Source organism: Apis laboriosa, unplaced genomic scaffold (assembly GCF_014066325.1).
Source record: "Apis laboriosa isolate Shangri-la unplaced genomic scaffold, ASM1406632v1 scaffold1_cov151, whole genome shotgun sequence".
In the NCBI taxonomy this organism is placed as follows: domain Eukaryota; kingdom Metazoa; phylum Arthropoda; class Insecta; order Hymenoptera; family Apidae; genus Apis; species Apis laboriosa.
The window spans coordinates 5369331-5388993 of record NW_025222279.1 but is presented as its reverse complement, the minus strand read 5'-3'; the positions used below and the strand labels follow the sequence as shown (position 1 = coordinate 5388993).

The 19663-nt window shown below is 27.9% G+C and overlaps 3 protein-coding genes across 7 annotated transcripts in view; 2 read left to right on the top strand and 1 right to left on the bottom strand.

Moving 5' to 3' along the window:
* The first annotated feature begins 1568 nt into the window (after positions 1–1568).
* Positions 1569–7619, top strand: LOC122712221 (protein ROP). Of its 2 annotated transcripts, none has more exons than XM_043931678.1 (11): positions 1569–1603; positions 2975–3271; positions 3912–4015; positions 4412–4560; positions 4682–4897; positions 4962–5060; positions 5179–5386; positions 5467–5715; positions 5808–5998; positions 6087–6241; positions 6308–7619. In XM_043931678.1, exons 1-11 carry the CDS (start codon positions 1576–1578, stop codon positions 6367–6369), a joined length of 1758 nt encoding a protein of 585 aa, XP_043787613.1. In that variant the 5' UTR covers positions 1569–1575; the 3' UTR covers positions 6370–7619. The 2 variants fall into 2 exon arrangements, with proteins under 2 accessions (XP_043787613.1, XP_043787612.1); XM_043931677.1 differs by lacking the exon at positions 3912–4015 and adding an exon at positions 3521–3624.
* Positions 7620–7896: 277 nt separating this feature from the next.
* Positions 7897–9734, top strand: LOC122712305 (argininosuccinate synthase). The gene is given in 12 exon segments (XM_043931840.1): positions 7897–7931; positions 7933–8002; positions 8075–8143; positions 8293–8542; positions 8618–8653; positions 8656–8755; positions 8841–8853; positions 8855–9063; positions 9065–9098; positions 9131–9296; positions 9393–9491; positions 9567–9734. Coding segments are annotated over 12 exon segments (1245 nt in total). The 3' UTR covers positions 9731–9734.
* Positions 9735–10643: 909 nt separating this feature from the next.
* Positions 10644–19663, bottom strand: part of LOC122712391 (homeotic protein female sterile-like) — a 23681-nt gene continuing 14661 nt past the window's right edge. For 3 of the 4 annotated variants that reach the window (XM_043932022.1, XM_043932025.1, XM_043932024.1), the window contains 8 exons: positions 18944–19032; positions 18444–18561; positions 17754–18125; positions 17090–17647; positions 16528–16670; positions 16285–16434; positions 15813–16118; positions 10644–15567 (listed from right to left, as the gene is read on the bottom strand). In XM_043932022.1, coding sequence (XP_043787957.1) covers positions 15502–15567; positions 15813–16118; positions 16285–16434; positions 16528–16670; positions 17090–17647; positions 17754–18125; positions 18444–18561; positions 18944–19032 — 1802 coding nt within the window. In that variant the 3' untranslated portion in view covers positions 10644–15501. The remainder of the gene's footprint in view (positions 15568–15812; positions 16119–16284; positions 16435–16527; positions 16671–17089; positions 17648–17753; positions 18126–18443; positions 18562–18943; positions 19033–19663) is intronic. The other variant, XM_043932023.1, reaches the window with a different exon arrangement.

Genomic DNA, 19663 nt, shown 5'->3' with positions numbered 1-19663 from the left:
TGTCAACTTTGTTTATTGAAAGATAAACGCGGAGAGACTATCATGAAATACAGCGTACGATATTCTTGGGAACTGAGAGTTTCTGTATGACTGAACGATGACAGACTCCCACTACACTTGTTGTTATGCAACGAAGCGTGTGGACCCGGCTGAGTGCCGGCTAGCGAAATGAGCGAAATAACGTTCTCGTGGCGCAGAGCGCACGTGCATCTGGAAGGTTCACTGTACCAGACACTTTTGTACACAACCGTACATAACCTCCCTCCTCGTTAGTTTAATTTTATCTTTTTTGTCCTATTGTTTACCAGGAAATCACGAAATATCGTGTATACGGAAGATATGTTTGAAATAGTAAAAGAAAGATAAAGAAATCGTACTTACCACAAACGTTCAGCCAACCCTCGACGCGACAAGGATACTCCAGTTTCATCATAGATCGTTGCAGCCGAACACCGAGTACCAAAAATGTATCACACAAGTACACAGGTCACATAAGAAAATGAATGGAACAGCCCGTAGTCAGAACGTATTATCACTGTTAAACAATATCCGCGACACACATTCTTCCGTGCATTGACGCAAGACGAACCGGCGTAGTTTTGAATCCAGCACGGAAACGCGCGCAGACGGAGCGATACACGAAATCACGGAGAAAGTAAACGCAAAAATGTCGAAGTGTCGTTCCTTCGAGCGCGAGCGTACACACTGGTGTTGCGCGCGCAAATCGTCGACACGAACCATATACACCGGCGAACAAATCCGAACTAACTGAACAAACCCTCTCACGTCCTCGTTGAGCCGATCTTCTTTCTCCTTCTCTCTCGCGTGGCGTTGTCGCCATCCCCTCTCGCTTTCAGGTGGTGCGCTTATCCTGCATATATCTTGTATATAATTAAATAAATTGTTTTAATGATATAAATTATGAATTTTTCAGAAACAATGAATTCATTATACGCCTACAATAAATATGAATAGTCTGAATATAGGTTTTGAAATGATATTCGATAATCAAAATAAGATTCGATTTTCGAGATAAATTGATATTTGGTAATTCGATATATATCGAAAATACAAAGCAAAGAACTTATCTAGTATTTACTTAATTAACAAGTTATGAATTCAATAAAATTATATTTCATATAGAGTAATTTTTTTATATAATTTTACAATTTTATTTTTATTATACATAATAAATACAAATAAATATAAGTAATATTATATTTTTATAATATATTTTTTTATACAATTTCTATTGCAATATTCTATTTGTCTATTTTCAAAATTGTCAAATATCCATATTAAGTCGTAAAAGATCTTTCTTATTTATAGCATTTTTCAAATAAAATTTTACATAATTTATTTTTCTGAAATAAATAATTAATTGAATTTTTTAAATAAATAAAATAATTTATTATATTAAACACTTATATTAATAATCACAGTCTAGTATCATCGATTTGAACAGAGAAACATTATTATAGATAATCATTAACTATAAGATAATTCTAGAATTATCTGCTTCTTCGTCGTCGAAACGCCACCTGGTAACGAAACATACAGTCAGTTACTAGCAAAATGGCGCTCAAGGCACAAGTCGGTCAAAGTGAGTAACAAAAAATAATGTAATTCTTTACAATAAAAGCAAAATTTTGCAAAATTTGTTTATATAATAATATTGAAAGAATCTTGTAGATTTATTTTATATGACAATCATATCACTTGTACAACTGTCATAATCTGTAACCTCCAAAGGGCGTATATGCTATGATGATTTCATCGTTTATGAAGCGGCTGCTAGATAGAAATGTCAAATTTATGTTTTAGAATTATATTACGCTCGTATTTCGTTTAAAAAATTATATATTTTATTATAATAAAATAACATAGAGGTTATCAACATACACGTTTATCAAATTTTTAATCTATTGATTGTAAAAGTTTAATGATATCATAAGTAAATAATACTTCTTAATTTCTAATAGTTAATGATTTTTATTTTTAATAAAAATAAAAAAAGAATCTGTTTGCATATATAAATCTATTATTGATTTTTAAATATATTTTATTATTATTATATATGTTTTTATTTTAATTTTTATTATTTATATGTAACTATATAACAAATTATAAACAAAGTAAATATCAATACAAATTTTCAAAATCATAAAATATAAAAGACTAAATTTATTACGCTTTATAGAAAACATTACGTAAAAGAGGTAAACAAGTACATAAACAAAAAATATATTTCCTATTTCTTTGATAATTAAACTGAAATAATTAAGAAATAATTATTTATTTTAAATTTTATTGAGTTACTAATAATTATGCATTGTGAAAATTAGAAATATATATCATATTATTCTATTATATATCTGTATCAAATAATCTAATTAATATATATATATATATATATATTTTTTCCTATAAAATGATTTCCAAGTAATAATAAAATGTTAACATTTGTGATATACGATTATTGAATAAAAGTATTTTTATTTGATAACTATCAAATTACACAAGCTTATCAGTGTTTTTACTTTCTATATATTGTGTGAAATGGGGCTCCTTCTTTAGATACGATCATGTAGCATGACGTCATTCCTTGTAAAAACGATCAATACGTGTTGAAAGCGCCAATAGATTTCTTCTATTCAATTTTGAATCGTTCAAACATAATCCTAAAACAATTTCAATCTGATTATTATTATTTTAACAAATATATTTTATATATTTGATTTATATTGTTTTTTTTTATGAATAAAATATGTTTATTGCATTTCTATAAATCATATGCTAATGAATATGATCGATCGAAATAAAATTATGATCGATTGACTTTCAGACTCTAAAGAATTAGTATTAAAAATTAATATAATAAAATTAATTAATATAAAATAGAATAAAAATTGATTTAAAATGCTATCATATTGTAATATAAAAATATTAATCATCGTTCAACTTTTTCTTTTAGAGATTATGAATGAAGTCATCAAACAGAAGAAAACCGGAAGTTCTGGCGTTCAATGGCGAATTTTAGTAGTTGATAAACTGGCCATGAGAATGGTATCTGCGTGTTGTAAAATGCACGATATCAGTGCACAAGGCATTACCTTAGTAGAAGATATCAACAAGAAACGGGAACCTTTACCTACCATGGAGGCAATCTACCTAATCACACCATGCAATTCTTCTGTCCAAAAATTAATCGAAGACTTCAGTAATCCTACCAGGACTTCTTACAAAGTAGCCCATGTTTATTTCACAGAAGGTAGGTTGCATTTTGTATTTTGATTAAGATAAACATTATCATAAGAAAGGCAACTATAAAGAATTAAAATAATTTAACTTTTATGCATCTTTATCGTACACATAAAACTCAATTTCGATTTTATTTTTTTTCTACACATTTAATAAACAGGAAATTAAAAAAAAATTGTACAAGATGTACAAGAATGGGCAATCCGGTATTTTCAATTTTGGTAAATCAACATAAAATTCTAAGTATATCTCTTTACAGCATGTCCAGATGAATTGTTCAAAGAATTGTGTCACTCGCTGGTAGCTAAACGCATAAAGACACTAAAAGAAATCAACATCGCTTTCATACCATACGAAGAACAGGTAAAGCAAAGGAAATTGAGATTTCAAATGTCTGACAACTTTACGTTTTCCGTGGTGACGGGCACATAAATATTCACCGATACATACATGAACGTACACATAATCAGTGTTCTTTATAAAGACCACTCTAATAACACTCTTATTATATTTTAACTTACCTTCTTCCAATTTTTCGACCAGCGATAATCATAACACAATTATTGGACATCATTCCCCCTATTTTGTACAATACTCACATATAAAGCACGTACTAACGATGGAATGCATTCATGCTTGCACGCAACCAGTGTGTCCGGAGGAGCTGTTCAATGAACTCTGCAAGTCTCTCGCCGCTAAAAAGATCAAAACCCTGAAAGAGATCAACATCGCTTTCTTGCCTTACGAATCTCAGGTGACGAATAAGGAAAAAAAAATTATAGCTGCTATTTGCAAACCGCGATAGTTATTATTTTATTAATTTCAAATAGAATTTCTCCGTATGTTTCAGTTCTTTATTTTACAGGGTAGAATGTAGGCGAAAGACTTCTATGATTACCTTAGCTTGTATGTTCCTTTTTTTCCTTTTGCATCCTAATTTCTATTTTTCTTTTCGGTGTATCCAATTCTCTATTTTATTAGTAACTAATATTTTATTAATCTTCTTTCTCGATCTATATATATACGTTTATATATAAAATGTATATTCTGCTATTAATTGCACTGCCTAATACATGAAATTATAATCGCTTAATATATAATAATAAAAAAAGTGTAAAAATAATATTAAAACAAATATATAATTAAATAGGTTTTCTCCTTGGATTCAGCTGAAACATTTGCTTGCTTTTATAATGCTTCCTTTTCCAACTTGAGAACAGCCAATATGGAAAGAATAGCTGAACAAATTGCGACACTTTGTGCTACTCTTGGAGAATATCCATCAGTTAGATATCGAAGGTATAATATAATTATATTTTCTATTCATTTAAATTAAATAATAATTAAAATTTTATACAATTTATATAATACAATTATAATACAATTTATTATAGAGTTATAATATAATTTATTTCTATAGCGATTTTGATCGAAATTTGGAATTGGCACATATGATTCAACAAAAATTAGATGCTTACAAAGCAGATGAGCCAACGATGGGTGAAGGACCTGAAAAAGCACGTTCTCAATTACTTATTTTAGACAGAGGATTTGACTGTGTTTCACCCTTGTTACACGAATTAACGCTACAAGCTATGGCATATGATTTATTAGATATTGAGAATGATGTTTATAGGTAAGAATTACAATAGTTATGAATAATATCAAATTATACTTTAACATTAAAAATTTGTTATAAGATTTGAGGCATCTGCAGGAGTACAAAAGGAAGTATTATTAGATGAAAATGACGATTTATGGGTAGATCTTAGACATCAGCATATTGCTGTAGTTTCACAGTGAGTAGAATAATTTAAAAATTCATAAAAAAATTAATAGAAATAAGAATTCTATTAATAAAAATAAATAATTAAAAAAAAATGCAAATACATATATCATAGTATATATCTTTTTTAGGAATGTTACTAAAAATTTAAAGAAATTCACAGAATCAAAAAGAATGCCACAAGGAGACAAACAAAGTATGAGGGATCTTTCACAGATGATTAAAAAAATGCCACAATATCAAAAAGAATTGAGTAAATATGCCACACATTTACAATTAGCAGAAGATTGTATGAAACGTTACCAAGGAAATGTAGATAAACTATGTAAAGTAGAGCAAGTATGTTTTACATAATTTTTTCTTTTTTAAATGTTATCAAATTAATTTATTTATTAAATGTCACATTATCATTTTACTAGGACTTAGCGATGGGTACAGATGCTGAAGGAGAACGTATCAAAGATCAAATGAAAAATATTACTCCAATTTTACTTGATCAAACTGTACATCATTTAGACAAATTACGAATTATTGCATTATATGTTATTAGTAAAAATGGTATTTCTGAAGAAAATCTTAATCGTCTTGTTCATCATGCTCAAATATCTCCTGATGATAAACAAACTATAGTAAACATGGCTAATCTTGGTATTAACATAGTTGTAGATGTAAATATCTTATTTTATCAATTATTAATAATGCATATATATTTCAAACATAGTTTTGATATTGGAATCTATTTTATTGTATCTATTTATAGGGTGGTAATCGTAAAAAATTATATACCGTACAACGTAAAGAAAGAATTACAGAACAAACTTATCAAATGAGTCGTTGGACTCCAGTTATGAAAGATATTATGGAAGACGCTATTGAAGATAAACTGGATTCTAAACATTTTCCTTTTTTGGCTGGACGAGCAGCAAGCTCGGGATATCATGCTCCAACTAGGTATAATAATATAAAAATTTATATAAATAACATTTTATAATTTTATAACATTATATAATTATATAATTTTTTTCTTTTTTTTTTTCAGTGCAAGATATGGACATTGGCATAAAGACAAAGGTTCACAAACTATTAAGAATGTTCCAAGATTAATCGTTTTTGTCGTTGGAGGTGTTTGCTTTTCTGAAATCCGATGCGCTTACGAAGTTACAAATGCTTTAAAAAATTGGGAAGTCATAATTGGTAAGCATACATTAAAAATCTATATAATTGAATTTGTTTTAATATTACATTATTATCTCACTTTAGGTTCGTCGCATATAATTACACCGAAATCCTTCTTAGATGATTTAAGTAAACTTCACATATAAAAAAAAAATGTTTATGTTGTAAAAAAAAATAAAAACATTCCCGTATTCCTAATATGCCATTAGCTTTGGCTCCGTTAATAATAATATCAGCTACGAAGTTTTGTGGATGATCTCGAAGTATAATTAATATAAAATAAGGAACACTCAGTCAATTGTTAAAGTCGTCTAGTTAATTAGCGACTAATTAAAAACATTGGGAAATGTCATATCATAAACATCATTTGGCTAGAATATAATAGCGCCAGAAGAAAAAGATATTAAGTGCCTGCGCAAATAAAAAATGTATGGAAGGAATAAATATGTTGGCAATACTAATGAAAATCGTACAGAGGTGCTTAATAGTAATTTAGGCTCGCGAATGATCTAGCTCAAATATCATATGTTATCCTATGCCATATTATCCCTTTGTTAAAAAATAAGCGATGCGTTTAGCAAAAAGAAATTGATGTATTGTAGTAGAAAATCGTGATGTTCGTGTAAATTTCTCGTTATTATTAATATTTCGTTATCTCCCGCTCCAAAAATTATCGATTGTTACACTATGATAAAGAATATTTAGTGTGAAGATTTCGCTTGCGAAATCAGTATTATTGTTTCTTTAATTCATATAAGAATTGAGTATTGTATAACATGGATTATATGTCCCTTAATTTCAGCAAGCATAGTTTAGTAAGAAAATAAGTAAAATTAATATTTATTTTGTAAATCGTTCAAAGTTATTTAAATATGTTTAAAGATACAAATATTTAAATGTCTTATTGTATAATAAAACGATAGATGTATATTTAGTTATTCGTTACATGTACTTTATTATATTATCAATTTGTTGCTAAATAAGTGCATTTGAATAGCGTACAGATATGTATTGAATTATATATAATATAAATGCCGTTTTTGGTTCACCTTAAAACGTGCATTTATATCAATTTGAGAACTGTCCGATTATAAAAGACTTACACTTGTTTCATTCAAAATAATATCTTTACTATATTGATAAGTACTTACACGTTGAGACTTCTGCTACATACGAAGCAATTGTACATCGCTTTCGCGATCGGTGGAAGTTAATCTGTTAATGATCGTAATGGTTATTGATAATATTGTGTTAATATTGTGATTATTTAGCGGCGAGATTATTACAAAGTTTACGGTATTGATTATTACGTAATACATTATATGAGTACATATATGTATGTAGATTGTAGTTTAAACAAAATGTTCTGCTTATAAAGGCCTACAATTCGCTCCAATTTTGTTTCTTTTTTTACGCATTCACCATACCACATTAAGCAGAGATACAATTTTATTTGATTTGAATATATTGCCAATTAAAATTTACATAAAAATTAATTCATTTTATATTATTATTATGAAAATCATTCATGGGTCAACAAGCGGAGTTATATATATATGTGTATATATATATATATATATATATATATATATATATGAGATCCAACAGTCGATTTACAAAATTAATATTATCTTATTGTCTTTAAATTCCGATTGCATGAAGAGTTTAAAAAAATGTCCGAAACAGCGAAGAAAGTTGTTTTAGCTTACTGATGGCCTGGACACATCATGCTTATTATTATGGTTGAAAGAAAAGGGATATCAAGTTATAGCTTATATGGTAAGATTATTTAAGATAATTGTTATTTCTTTTTTTTTAAATAGATACTGTATAAAAAAAATCTCGATCTAGGCAAACATTGGACAAGAAGAAGATTTTGATGCTGCTAGAAAAAAAGCGTTAAAAATTGGTGCTACAAAGGTGATAAGAAAATTTTTATTAATTTATAGATATTTTGTTTTAAATCGCGTTGATTGATAATTCTATTGATTTTCATGTTTTTAATTATAATTAATCTTCTGAAGAATAAAACAATCTTTTCTAACTTTTTTTATTTAATTATTTACAAGGTAGTAATAGAAGATCTTAGAGAAGTTTTTCTATCATCATTTGTGTGGCCAGCCATTGCATGCGGACTTCTTTACGAAGATAGATATCTTTTGGGTACGGCAATCGCTCGGCCATGCATTAGCGAAAGTCTTATGAGACTTGCAAAAGCTGAAAATGCATATATAATCGCTCATGGTGCGACAGGAAAAGATAATGATCAAGTTCGTTTTGATCTGAACTGTTACATACAGCCTTTATCCAGATATCCAGGTATTTTGATTTTATATTTTTCACATATATTGTTTTTATACTTTACAATCTTTTTATTTTTATCATTTACTACAGATATTCGCACCTTGGAGAAAGAATTTTACACAAGATTTTCAGACCGGATTTGTTAAAGTACGCACAACAGAACGGTATTCCTATTTCAATAACACCAAAAGAACCATGGAGTACTGATGCGAATCTATTACACGTTAGGTATATTTGAAATGATATATACTTTTATTTCTTAATATTTTTAATTAAAAATTAATTAAAATTGAAAATATGCATATATTTTTAGTTATGAATCGGGATATTTTGGAAAATCCAAATGCGTTAGCCCCGAAACAAATATATAAAATGACATGTGATCCATTATGTTCTCCAACGGAACCGGAAGAGATTGAAATCAAATTTGAGCAAGGATATCCGTCGTCCGTCAAACAATTAAAAAATAATGAAACGTTTCTCACTCCGTTTAAAATAATGCAATATTTAAATGAAGTTGATAATCTACACGGTATAGGACATTGTCGAGAATCGTTTTATTGGTTTGAAAGTAAATAAAATAAAAATTATTAAATATTTTAGAATCGTTAAAAATTATTAATATTTCAATCTAGAGAAATTTACGAATCACCGGGAGCAACGATTCTATATAAAGCACATCAAGATTTAGAGATTTTTATATTGGATCGTGAGGTTTTAAGAGTAAAATCTTATTTGACTAACAAAATGTCTGATTATGTCTACAATGGTAAAAAGAATATTAAGGATTTATTAGTTAATAAAATAAAAAATAATAATTTTATAAAATGAAATATGTTTAAAAATAGGCAATAATGTTCATTAGGTTTCTGGTTTTCTCCTGAATTTGATTTCGTACGGAATAACATATTATATAAAAAATACGTAAATGGTACAGTTCGATTACAGTTGTACAAGGGAAATGGTTAGTATATTATATATTATATATTAATGAAATTAATTTTTTTTTAAGCAAATACTTATTATTTTGAACTTGCAGTATCTGTACTTAGTCGACATAGCAAAACTTCTTTATACAATCAAAATTTAGTTTCAATGGATGTACAAGGAGATTTCGAACCTGAAGACGTGGATGGTTTTATTCGCACACAAGCTTATAGATTAAAAGAATTTAATCGCTTCAAAAAACAATGTGATATTTAAATTCACTTATCAACATATGTTAAAATATATAATATTTTAAAAAGAATATATTAATTAAATTTTATATATAATTTAAGAAGAAAATAAAAAATTTGTGTGTAATTATTTATAAAAAAAGAAACGAATTTAATTATTGAGTATCAATTTTAAGATACTTTTTATTTTATTTCAATTAAATTTTATATTATAAATTTTACATTTGAGTTGTTCTATAAGAGGTAAGGTCAATGAAAAATACAAGTACAATTAATTTACTTTCAATTAGTTATTAATAATTAAACCTTAGAATAATTAGCATATTTGTAAAGATTATAATAACGTATAATATGCATTGTTTTATCTGTATTAATATTATATACAATATTTCTTATCCAATGTAATAGATCCGCAACATAAGAGAAAACGTCAAACATGAGAATATGTATTTCAATTAGTATATCTCTTCTATCGATGACTATGTAACACTTTCACTCTGTTTCTTTCTCTCTCTATTCATATTTATATATTTATATTTTTATATATAACATGCAAAATATTATAAACTAAGAAAGGTAATTCTGTATATATATATATATATATATCTATAATTAATAACCTGCAGTTTTATTATATAACATTGTATTCACATTTGCCTCGTAACATTAATTCAAATATCTAATAAATGTCTCTTTTCTTATTTATTTATAGATATTAATAAGAAAACAGACGATATAGTTCAATTTGATATTGTTAAGTAAATAGAGATGATAGAATGAATTGATATTTTTCAATACATATTGTTATTATTTCCGAGTTTGTAAAGAAATAAAAAATTATGAATTAAATTTGTATTAAATTTATCTTTTTAACAATATTAAAATATATATATTGAATAAATGCATTTGTAACGATGCATCAATACAAAAAAGTCACATTAGAAATCCAATAATTTTTTTATTTGCATTCTTTGGATGAACATAAAAAATTATAAATTATTTCTTTTTGAATAAAAATAGTTTAATGGAAGTCAGGGGTAAGCGTGCGAACAAATTTGGCTCAAGTAAACAACGTCCTCTCTTACTTAACAACATCAAGCATTTCTTTATTTTAGCCATTTATTCTTCATTTCATCATTATTATTTATGTACAACCAGCTTAATGTCTTGCTATCGTTAGTCGTAATAAGTCTACTAAAACTCATGTGCCATTGGAGATGATGTGCGCCCGTGGGAACTTATATAAAAAATTATTTTTTTGATACAGCGGAGTGATTTTGGTGTTACTTACGAATTATTACGATCTTTACCTAGTAACTTATACTGAGATCTAGTAGGTTATACAATCTATCGGCCTCCCTTAAATATTACAAACCTTATCACATATATAGAGGTGTGTATTAGTACTTATTACTTTTTATACATAGATATTTGTATTCTGTTTAAATTGCTGCCAATGATTTCTTCTCGTATGTACAATTACAAACCACGTATTATACAATCATAATACCTAGTACACACATTCCTTCTTGCTCTCTTCCATTCTCACTTTCATTCCTATTTCCATCTTTTCTCTTATTCGCTCCCTCTCTTATTCGCTTTCTCTTTATCAAACTCACTCTCTTCTTTAATTCTTTCTTTTTAATATTTCTTTTTTTTTTTTTTTTTCTTTGTTTTAGAATTCGTGTCACTATTGAGCTCGTTATTTTAACACGACGCAATTTCATAATCAGAGGAATTCTTTCATTCGAAGACACTTGCGATTGGTCAGTCTAATGGTACAATATAGACAATAATCGAGCAAAAACAATTAAAATCGTGGAATTGCTTTGTCGATTAATAAAAAATTTTTCATTTCTGAGCATCGTTTCCTAATACGTGATATATCAGAATTTTTCATTTCTGATATATCGTTTTATATTACTAACTACGCTCAGGACACGAAAAATTAAACAAATAGAAAAATAACACATGCAGAATGTCGTTAAAAGCATTCGCTGGAAGATAAACACGTACTGATTGTACATGAAAATATTTAAATCATTATAAACGATTTTCTCTTTCAGAAAAAATCATTTAATTCATTTTGAACAGAGAAAATCGATTACGTTTAACATGATGTCACATTTCAATGTTTCTTTTTTTTTTTTCTCTTTTTTTCTTTTTTNTTTTTTTTTTTTTTTTTTTTTTTTTTTTTTTTTTTTTTTTACATTTCCTAACATTTTATATTGTATATTACATCGTATTATAACGTACCATCTATCGTATTCGAATATCAAATATAATTAATTTGTAATTATATATGCCAATAGACATGTTTTCGCAAAATCTTGCTCGAATACCGATAATGATCGACGTTAGTAAACGGAAAAACAGTACATATTTATTACGCCTAGACTTAAACTTCGATTCGATTTTTATATCTATGACAATTCCATTATCTCCTCGAAACATCGCTTTTTTTTTTTTTTTTTTTTTATATCGAAAGAACACAAGATTATTTTTCTCACTTTCCCTTTTTTTCACATATTAATTAATGTCACCCTCGCAGGAAATCATCTCACTGCATTAAGTGCATACAACAAGAATTAACATACGGATGACTAAATCATTGTACATGCTAAGACGCGAATATTAATATCGCAGTGAATACATTGCTAAAAGTTGAGAGCCAAGATTTCATTCTCGTAAATCTTGAATTTTGATTAGCAAACATCCGGGAACAATGCCGGTGTATTAAATAAAAAAAGATGTAAGATAGTCTACTGTATTGCTAGAATTAGTATTGACGATCAACGAATGCGTGATCGCATTGATATGAAAGCGCACACAACACATGAGAATAAAGAGCATTCCACGTATGAATGCTTATTATATTATTATCAATGTTCTTTTTTTTTTTTTTTCTTTTTTCTTTTTTCGTTCATCTCCGATGCACTTGACAACGAAAACAGGATTACGAATACCGACGCGAATATATACTTATAAATTTTCGCTTTCTATTTTATTACACCTGGTGTGTACTATTTTTCGAGCTCCTTGGTTGCGATCCTGTTTCTCAATATTCGATACAATATTTCAATCGGTCGCAAACAATGACAACACACAATAAATTCAATCAATATACCCGAGAAATATTTCGGATTCAATTATTTACGACATTATTTTTTTCAAACCGTTATACGTTTCCCTGTCAATCATTTACTTGCACTTAGAATTCACATATCTGTTGCCTGTATCGTAATTGATAAGTATCTAAACAAATCATAGACAGGCACACATACAATTAACGTTACTCTACAAACGTGGATATTTCGTGATCTTCGACATAGATACACGCCTCCTACGCTTTCCTGTTCGTTATCTCGACACGTTTTTTCTTTAGCGTCGACTCCATTCACTCGTTTGGAGGAAACGCTCAAGAAATTTGAACGACTATTATATTAAACAAATTTAATGCGACGGAATCAGGTCTAAGCGTCTCTGTAATAATAAATCATTTGTATACACTGTAATGTCATCTTTAGGCGAGGGGCATTTCAGCAATTTAAACGCAAGCCAAACTTTCGACGGAATTCTTGAAGATCGGAAATAGATTTCTTCTTCTTTCCTTTTTCTTGTTTTCATCGATCGCAAATTTTTCGCGAAATTTCTCTTCAAAATTTACATAATGTGCAATTACACGATCGATTTTCAAAAGCGACGTTCAACGAAAACGTCAAACTCTACGAGGTTCGTCGAAAACAAAGTTATACGATACAATGATAGATCATGTTGAAAAAAAAAAAAAAAAAAACTCAGAATAAATAAAATTAAACATTACGTATTAGTGATCTATCATCGATATCTTATACACTTTGCCATTTGACAGAGTTTGAAAATAAGACGAATTCATTTTTGATGATCTTACGAACATCGCGTATTTAGTATGTACCAAACTGCGTATTCGATCTTTGAATATTATTTAAGATCTTTGCATTGTTCGCAACTGTAGTAAAAAGTATTTGTTCTAGTATCACGTAGAAAGGAACATGTATTTGTGAACAGTAAATTCTTTTGAATTAAGCAAAAATAAAATTAAGCATATTTTGTTAATGCCACAAACGACTTGTGTCAGTGTAGCGTTCCTTTAATTCCAAATAAAACTCATTTGTTACGCTACGATAAAGAGAAAGACATTGCAGGTTTAAAGAGGCTCTTAAAAAAATAAAATTCCATTCAATGAAATAATTTAATAATAATAATAATAATAATAATATTAATAATAATATTAATAATAATAATTAATAATAATTAATATATAATAATAATAATATACCTTACATAATAACTCTTGTTATCATGTAATGTCTCTGTACCACTATAGCCATTATTTTTATAACTTCTACAAATTCAAATACTTCTTTAAAAATCCCTCTGTAATAGTAATATAATAATAGTAGTACGCAATAAATCCAAATTTTAATCAATAATCGGTTTTTTAATTAAATGTCATTTTTTGTACTTTTTGCCGATTGAATTTTGGATGCGCGTTATACAATTGCGTACATACATATATAAGGGCAATTTATATTTTGTAAAATTTGAATCGCTTTATCAAATCGCGACTCTGTAGTTATATTTCAATAATTTTCTTGAAATGTCTAACATTTCCTTAATGAACTATTTTCATAATTCATTTTATAAAACAAACATAATTGTTTTCTAAATAATGTTCCATTTACGAGCCGATACTGTGTCACATTTTCTGTTTCTGCGATCCCAAAGTATACCAATAATTAGGTACATACGTGGATCTGATCTAATAGTTGGTAGGATCGAAGCTATATCATTCTATAATCACCTTACGGTTATTCGTAATAATTGACGACTTTGTTCTAAGGTGAGTTTACAAATATTTATTTTTTCGTTTTTTCAAATCAACCGATTGGCCCTGATTTGATTCTCAAGTCAATCGAAATCGAGATAGACTTAACTGGGCTATCATAATGATCAATATGATTAAATTCACCAATCTATGTTCGCATTAGATATATTTTTCTATATTATTGACTTAACAAGTCTACCTATTTCGTGATTACAAATAGTGTATATTCATAATCGAGAAAGAAATCTGCAATAAAATTATTAGTAATTGCTAATAATTATATGTATTATTGGCAGAAACACTGTCTATGTAATCCTACCAACGATTAATGACTGAATGTGGAAAAATATAAAACTTAACTAAATGTACACAACTTTCACTCTGTTCACACTTTCATACTCATCTATTCTTTGACCGCACATTATACATTCTATTTTTCTCTCTCTCTCTCTCTCTCTCTCGCATACTCTTTCTTTCGTTCACTTATCATCTGTGTAATATTTTTTTGTTTTGTTTCGAAATTTACATAAAGTACAAACTTATGAAAACCGGAAAAATGTAACACAATAGTCAGTGTAGTATTTTTTTAAAGTGTCGTGTAAGTATTTATCTAATTACATTAGGTCACACTTAGGTGTCCGTCGATTACACACAAGTTTGAGTTATTTGATAAACTGTTTCTTTGAATTCCGATCCACTCGGACAATGACGTTAAGGTTCTTTGTTGGAATGTCCCAACTCGCACCACCATTATATTATTTACTTTGTTACACCGACTTTTTCGATTCGGTTTATTTCATTATTTATTATTATTATTATTTGTTATTGACTGACGTATATATTATACGTTTTTATCGTATCATCCAGCGTCAAATATTCATCCAAGTCTTGCCCAGTTTTAGTGGATTTACAACGAACAGCAAATAACATTATAACGACTCCTCAAATGCTGCCATCAAATCACTTTGCATGTTCATGTCAATTTGTCCAGCCATCTGAAATAATAAATATATCCAATCTTGGCAAATTCGTCTACCAAAATCTGTAGACGATAAAGAAAATTTATTTATGATTCAAACTTTCTACAAAAAAATAATTAAATATTTCTAATTTTTATATAAGAGACTATATTTGATACTTGATATATATATATATATATATTATTTGAATTTTCATATATTTAAATTTAAAGTTTTACGAAACATGAAATACTACATATAAAAAGTATAATAGAACTTACCGCTTCGCGTCGTCGTCGTTCTTGCTCTCGTAGCCTTTGACGTTCTCTTTCAGCTGCGGCCTTATCCTGATTGGATGAATGACTTGGACTACTACTATCAGTATCAACAATGGCTTTGACTTCTTCTGCTCTTGACGTAGCAGTCATCACATTTCCTTGCTGATCACCAACAGTTTTTCTAACTTTGTCTAAAGCGTCTTCTTCTTCTCGTTCTCTTCTTCTTTCATTTTCTTGTCGTAAACGTTCTCGTTCTGCTTGTTCTTTTTGTTGTCTACGCATTTCTTGTTGTTCCAATAAAGCTCTTTGCTATAGAAATAATTAGATATTTATTTTTAAATATATCATATATATATTAATTTACATATATGAAAGTGTTTATTTAATTTTATTAAATAATCAAATAAAAAGCATTATATTAATTATGTACAATAATATTATTATATTATTTATAAAATAAATATATTTCACTAACCCTGTCTTGCTTTTCTTTTGCTTGTTTTTTGAATGCTTGGAATGAATCCTGTGCTGCACTTTTCATGCTACTTCCTGCTGCAGATTGAGGACTTGATGCTTGTGCTAAAGATGACCATGATGAGGCATTTTTCACATTTTGTTCTACAGTCTATATAAGAATAAATAAGTAAAAAAATTAAATATTTAGAAAAATACAGAAAGAAAATTATGTAACATTACAAAAATTTGAAAATCCTCTTACCTTATTTTTAAAAGCTGAAGCAAAATTCGACACAGGATTTTTTGAATCGGGTGGTGTCATCTTTTTCTCAGGCATGAGCTGTGAACTCGAATGATTACTCATTGATGGCATCCCTGTATTCATCTCTGCAAAAAGAGCTCCGGCTAGAGCAACGGCATTATATATTTGATTAGTAAGCAGTTAATATAGCAATTTAAAATATGAACAACATACATAAATAACAAGGATTAAATAAAGTTGATTTTTAATAAAGTTAATACATTTAATTTGCAATATCAGAAAATATGTAATACATTATCATGCTCTATAAAGAAAAAGTGAAGAAGCAAATTTGAAAAATGAAAAAGTGAATTATTTGAAAAATATAAAAATAAAAATATTTACAAATATTAAGTTAATATATTATTTTAGTATAGATTAAATCAGCAGAAATGAATAGAAAATAGTAATGATTAGATGATAGATATAATGAATTAAATTTAAAGATAAAAATTATAATTTGCAGCAACATAACATAATATTCAAATGCATGCTTTAAATCTAAACTAATCATAACACATACCATCCATAGGCTTTTGAGGCATTTGCGATTGAGAAATTGATACTGATTTCTCTTCTTTCTTAATTGGAATTTGTGACATTTGCATTGGCATAGATGACTGCATGGGCATAGGATCAAAAATTGAACCTATTCCGCCCATACTCATTCCCATATTTAGACCAGATATGCCATTATTATTTAACATATTAGGCGGAGAATTCTCACGCTTAATATTAGAAAATCCATTGGAATGCTGTTGTGATATTGTAGCATTGTGAGAATTTTGTATATTAGTTAAAGGTGATGTTGTATTTATCATATTTTCCAACTGATTGTGCATTGACATATGAGTAGCTAATCCTTGTTGTAAATTCATATTCAGATTGGCCATGGTCATATTTCCCAAATTTAGATTAGATGCCATACTTGTAGGCATCATATTCACTGGTGTTTTTATATCAGGCAGTAAATTTAAATTGGTGTTATTAGTTGTTGTATGTGGTGTCTGAATCATTGGTATGTGCGGTTTTTTTTTTAATGACATTTGTTCCAACGATGTTTGTGTAGTAGGCACAGGAGCTGTTCAAAAAAAATATTTTTTTCATAAAATATTCATATAAAAAAAAAAATAAATTTTATAAATTTTAATATATTATTATAATATACAATATAATAAAATACATACCTAGAGTATTATATGGTTGTAAAAGATCTGATTGTTGAGTTAGAGTTGTCCCATCTGTGGGTACAGGAGTGTTTGCATTTGAAAAGGAACTAACAGATGTAGGTGGCTGTGGTGGCTGAGGCACAACCGGTGAAGCTACTATAGAATTCGTATTTGTAGGTGTAACACTTGGTGGTGGAGTTGGTACAGATACTGATGGAGTTGGTGGGTTGGATGTAGTTGGTGGTGGCGGTGTAGGTTTTTTTACAGGAGCAGCTGTAGCCATAGCTGTAGATCGAGGAGGTTGAGCGGGCATAGATGTGTGACTCGCTACAGGCATTCCTTGACCAGCTGTAACAGCAGCTACTGCTACAGATTGTTGACTATTGCCACCTAATAAAATTTTATTAAATATTAAATATAAAGTAGAAAATTTAAAACATTTTAAATTATCATATAAACATGCGACGTGCTTTTAATATTATACATTCTTATACGTCGCAATAATGAAAAGAATATTATAATATATCTTTTTGTTTAATATAATTGATGATAATAATGATGAAATGATTTATATAAATGATGTTTAATATAATTAAATATTAAATTAAAATATATATTTAAGAATTGCATAATCTGAAAATTAAGAATAATAAAATCGCATAAATATGTTTTTTTGAAAATTTAAATTAATTTAAATTGTTTACATACCTTGCTCTGAAGAAACATTACTAGATTGAGTTACAGCTGGTTTTGTAATTGGTCCCGTAGAATTTGTTGGGGGTTGATTGTTCATTAAAAGACCTCCAGTATGATTCAATGTAGGTGCCTAAAGAGTGCACTATTATTTAATATATTGTGCATAAAAAAAATGTAAAAAGTTATTAGAAATACTATATATATGTGAAACAATTCATATATATCCTAATATAAATAAAATAATATAATAAAGAACTTAAAAATTATTATAATATGAAAGGATATAATTTATATGCACACATCATATACACATATATACACATATATATATGCACATGCGCGCATGCACGCACGTATATATATATATATATATATATATATATATGAGATTATAAAATATATTTTAATTAATATATTTTAATATTTAATGAGTTATAATGAGAAATATAGAGCAAGATAAAAATTATTATAAAAATTGTTATCAATCAATTTCTATAAAAATATTATCTTACCGATGTAGCAGTAGTTGTTGTTGGAGGAGGCCCTGTACTCGGTGTACTCTTTTTTGCTTTCTTTCTTGGAGGACGATTGGAAGAGTTTCCTGCAATTTAATGTAACGTGCATCTAATGGTGAATATGTGCAATCAAATATTTTCTCATTACAAGAATCATTTGATGAAGACATAGTGAAATGCAGTGTGCAGAGGATACCAGCCATGAATGTCTTGTTCACTGAGTAAAAGAAATATCAAACAAATCTTACATACATTAAAAACAAAATTAAAAGACTTTGAGCATATATTTTCTAATAGATTTTATTCATATGCTTATGTTATAATTGTATCACTGTGTACAACAATGTTAATTTAAATATCTCAATTGTATGATTTTTTTGTGGACTTTCATCTTAATATTTTTTTTATATTAAAAAATTTTTAATGCGCAGAACAATTCATTTTTTTTCATTCTACATAAAGTTAGTTGTATTCAATTCATTTATGAATAATTGCGTGTGCATATATATATATATATGTATACACATCATAAATACATACATACATACCACGCGCGCGCACATACATACACACTTGCGTGCCGCGAAATTGCTACATACATATATAACGTTATATACATGTATGCGAAAGCACGCAGTCCCATAAGAATAATAATAAAATAATAATAATAAAATAATAATATTAATAAAAATGAAATAATAATAATAATAATAATAA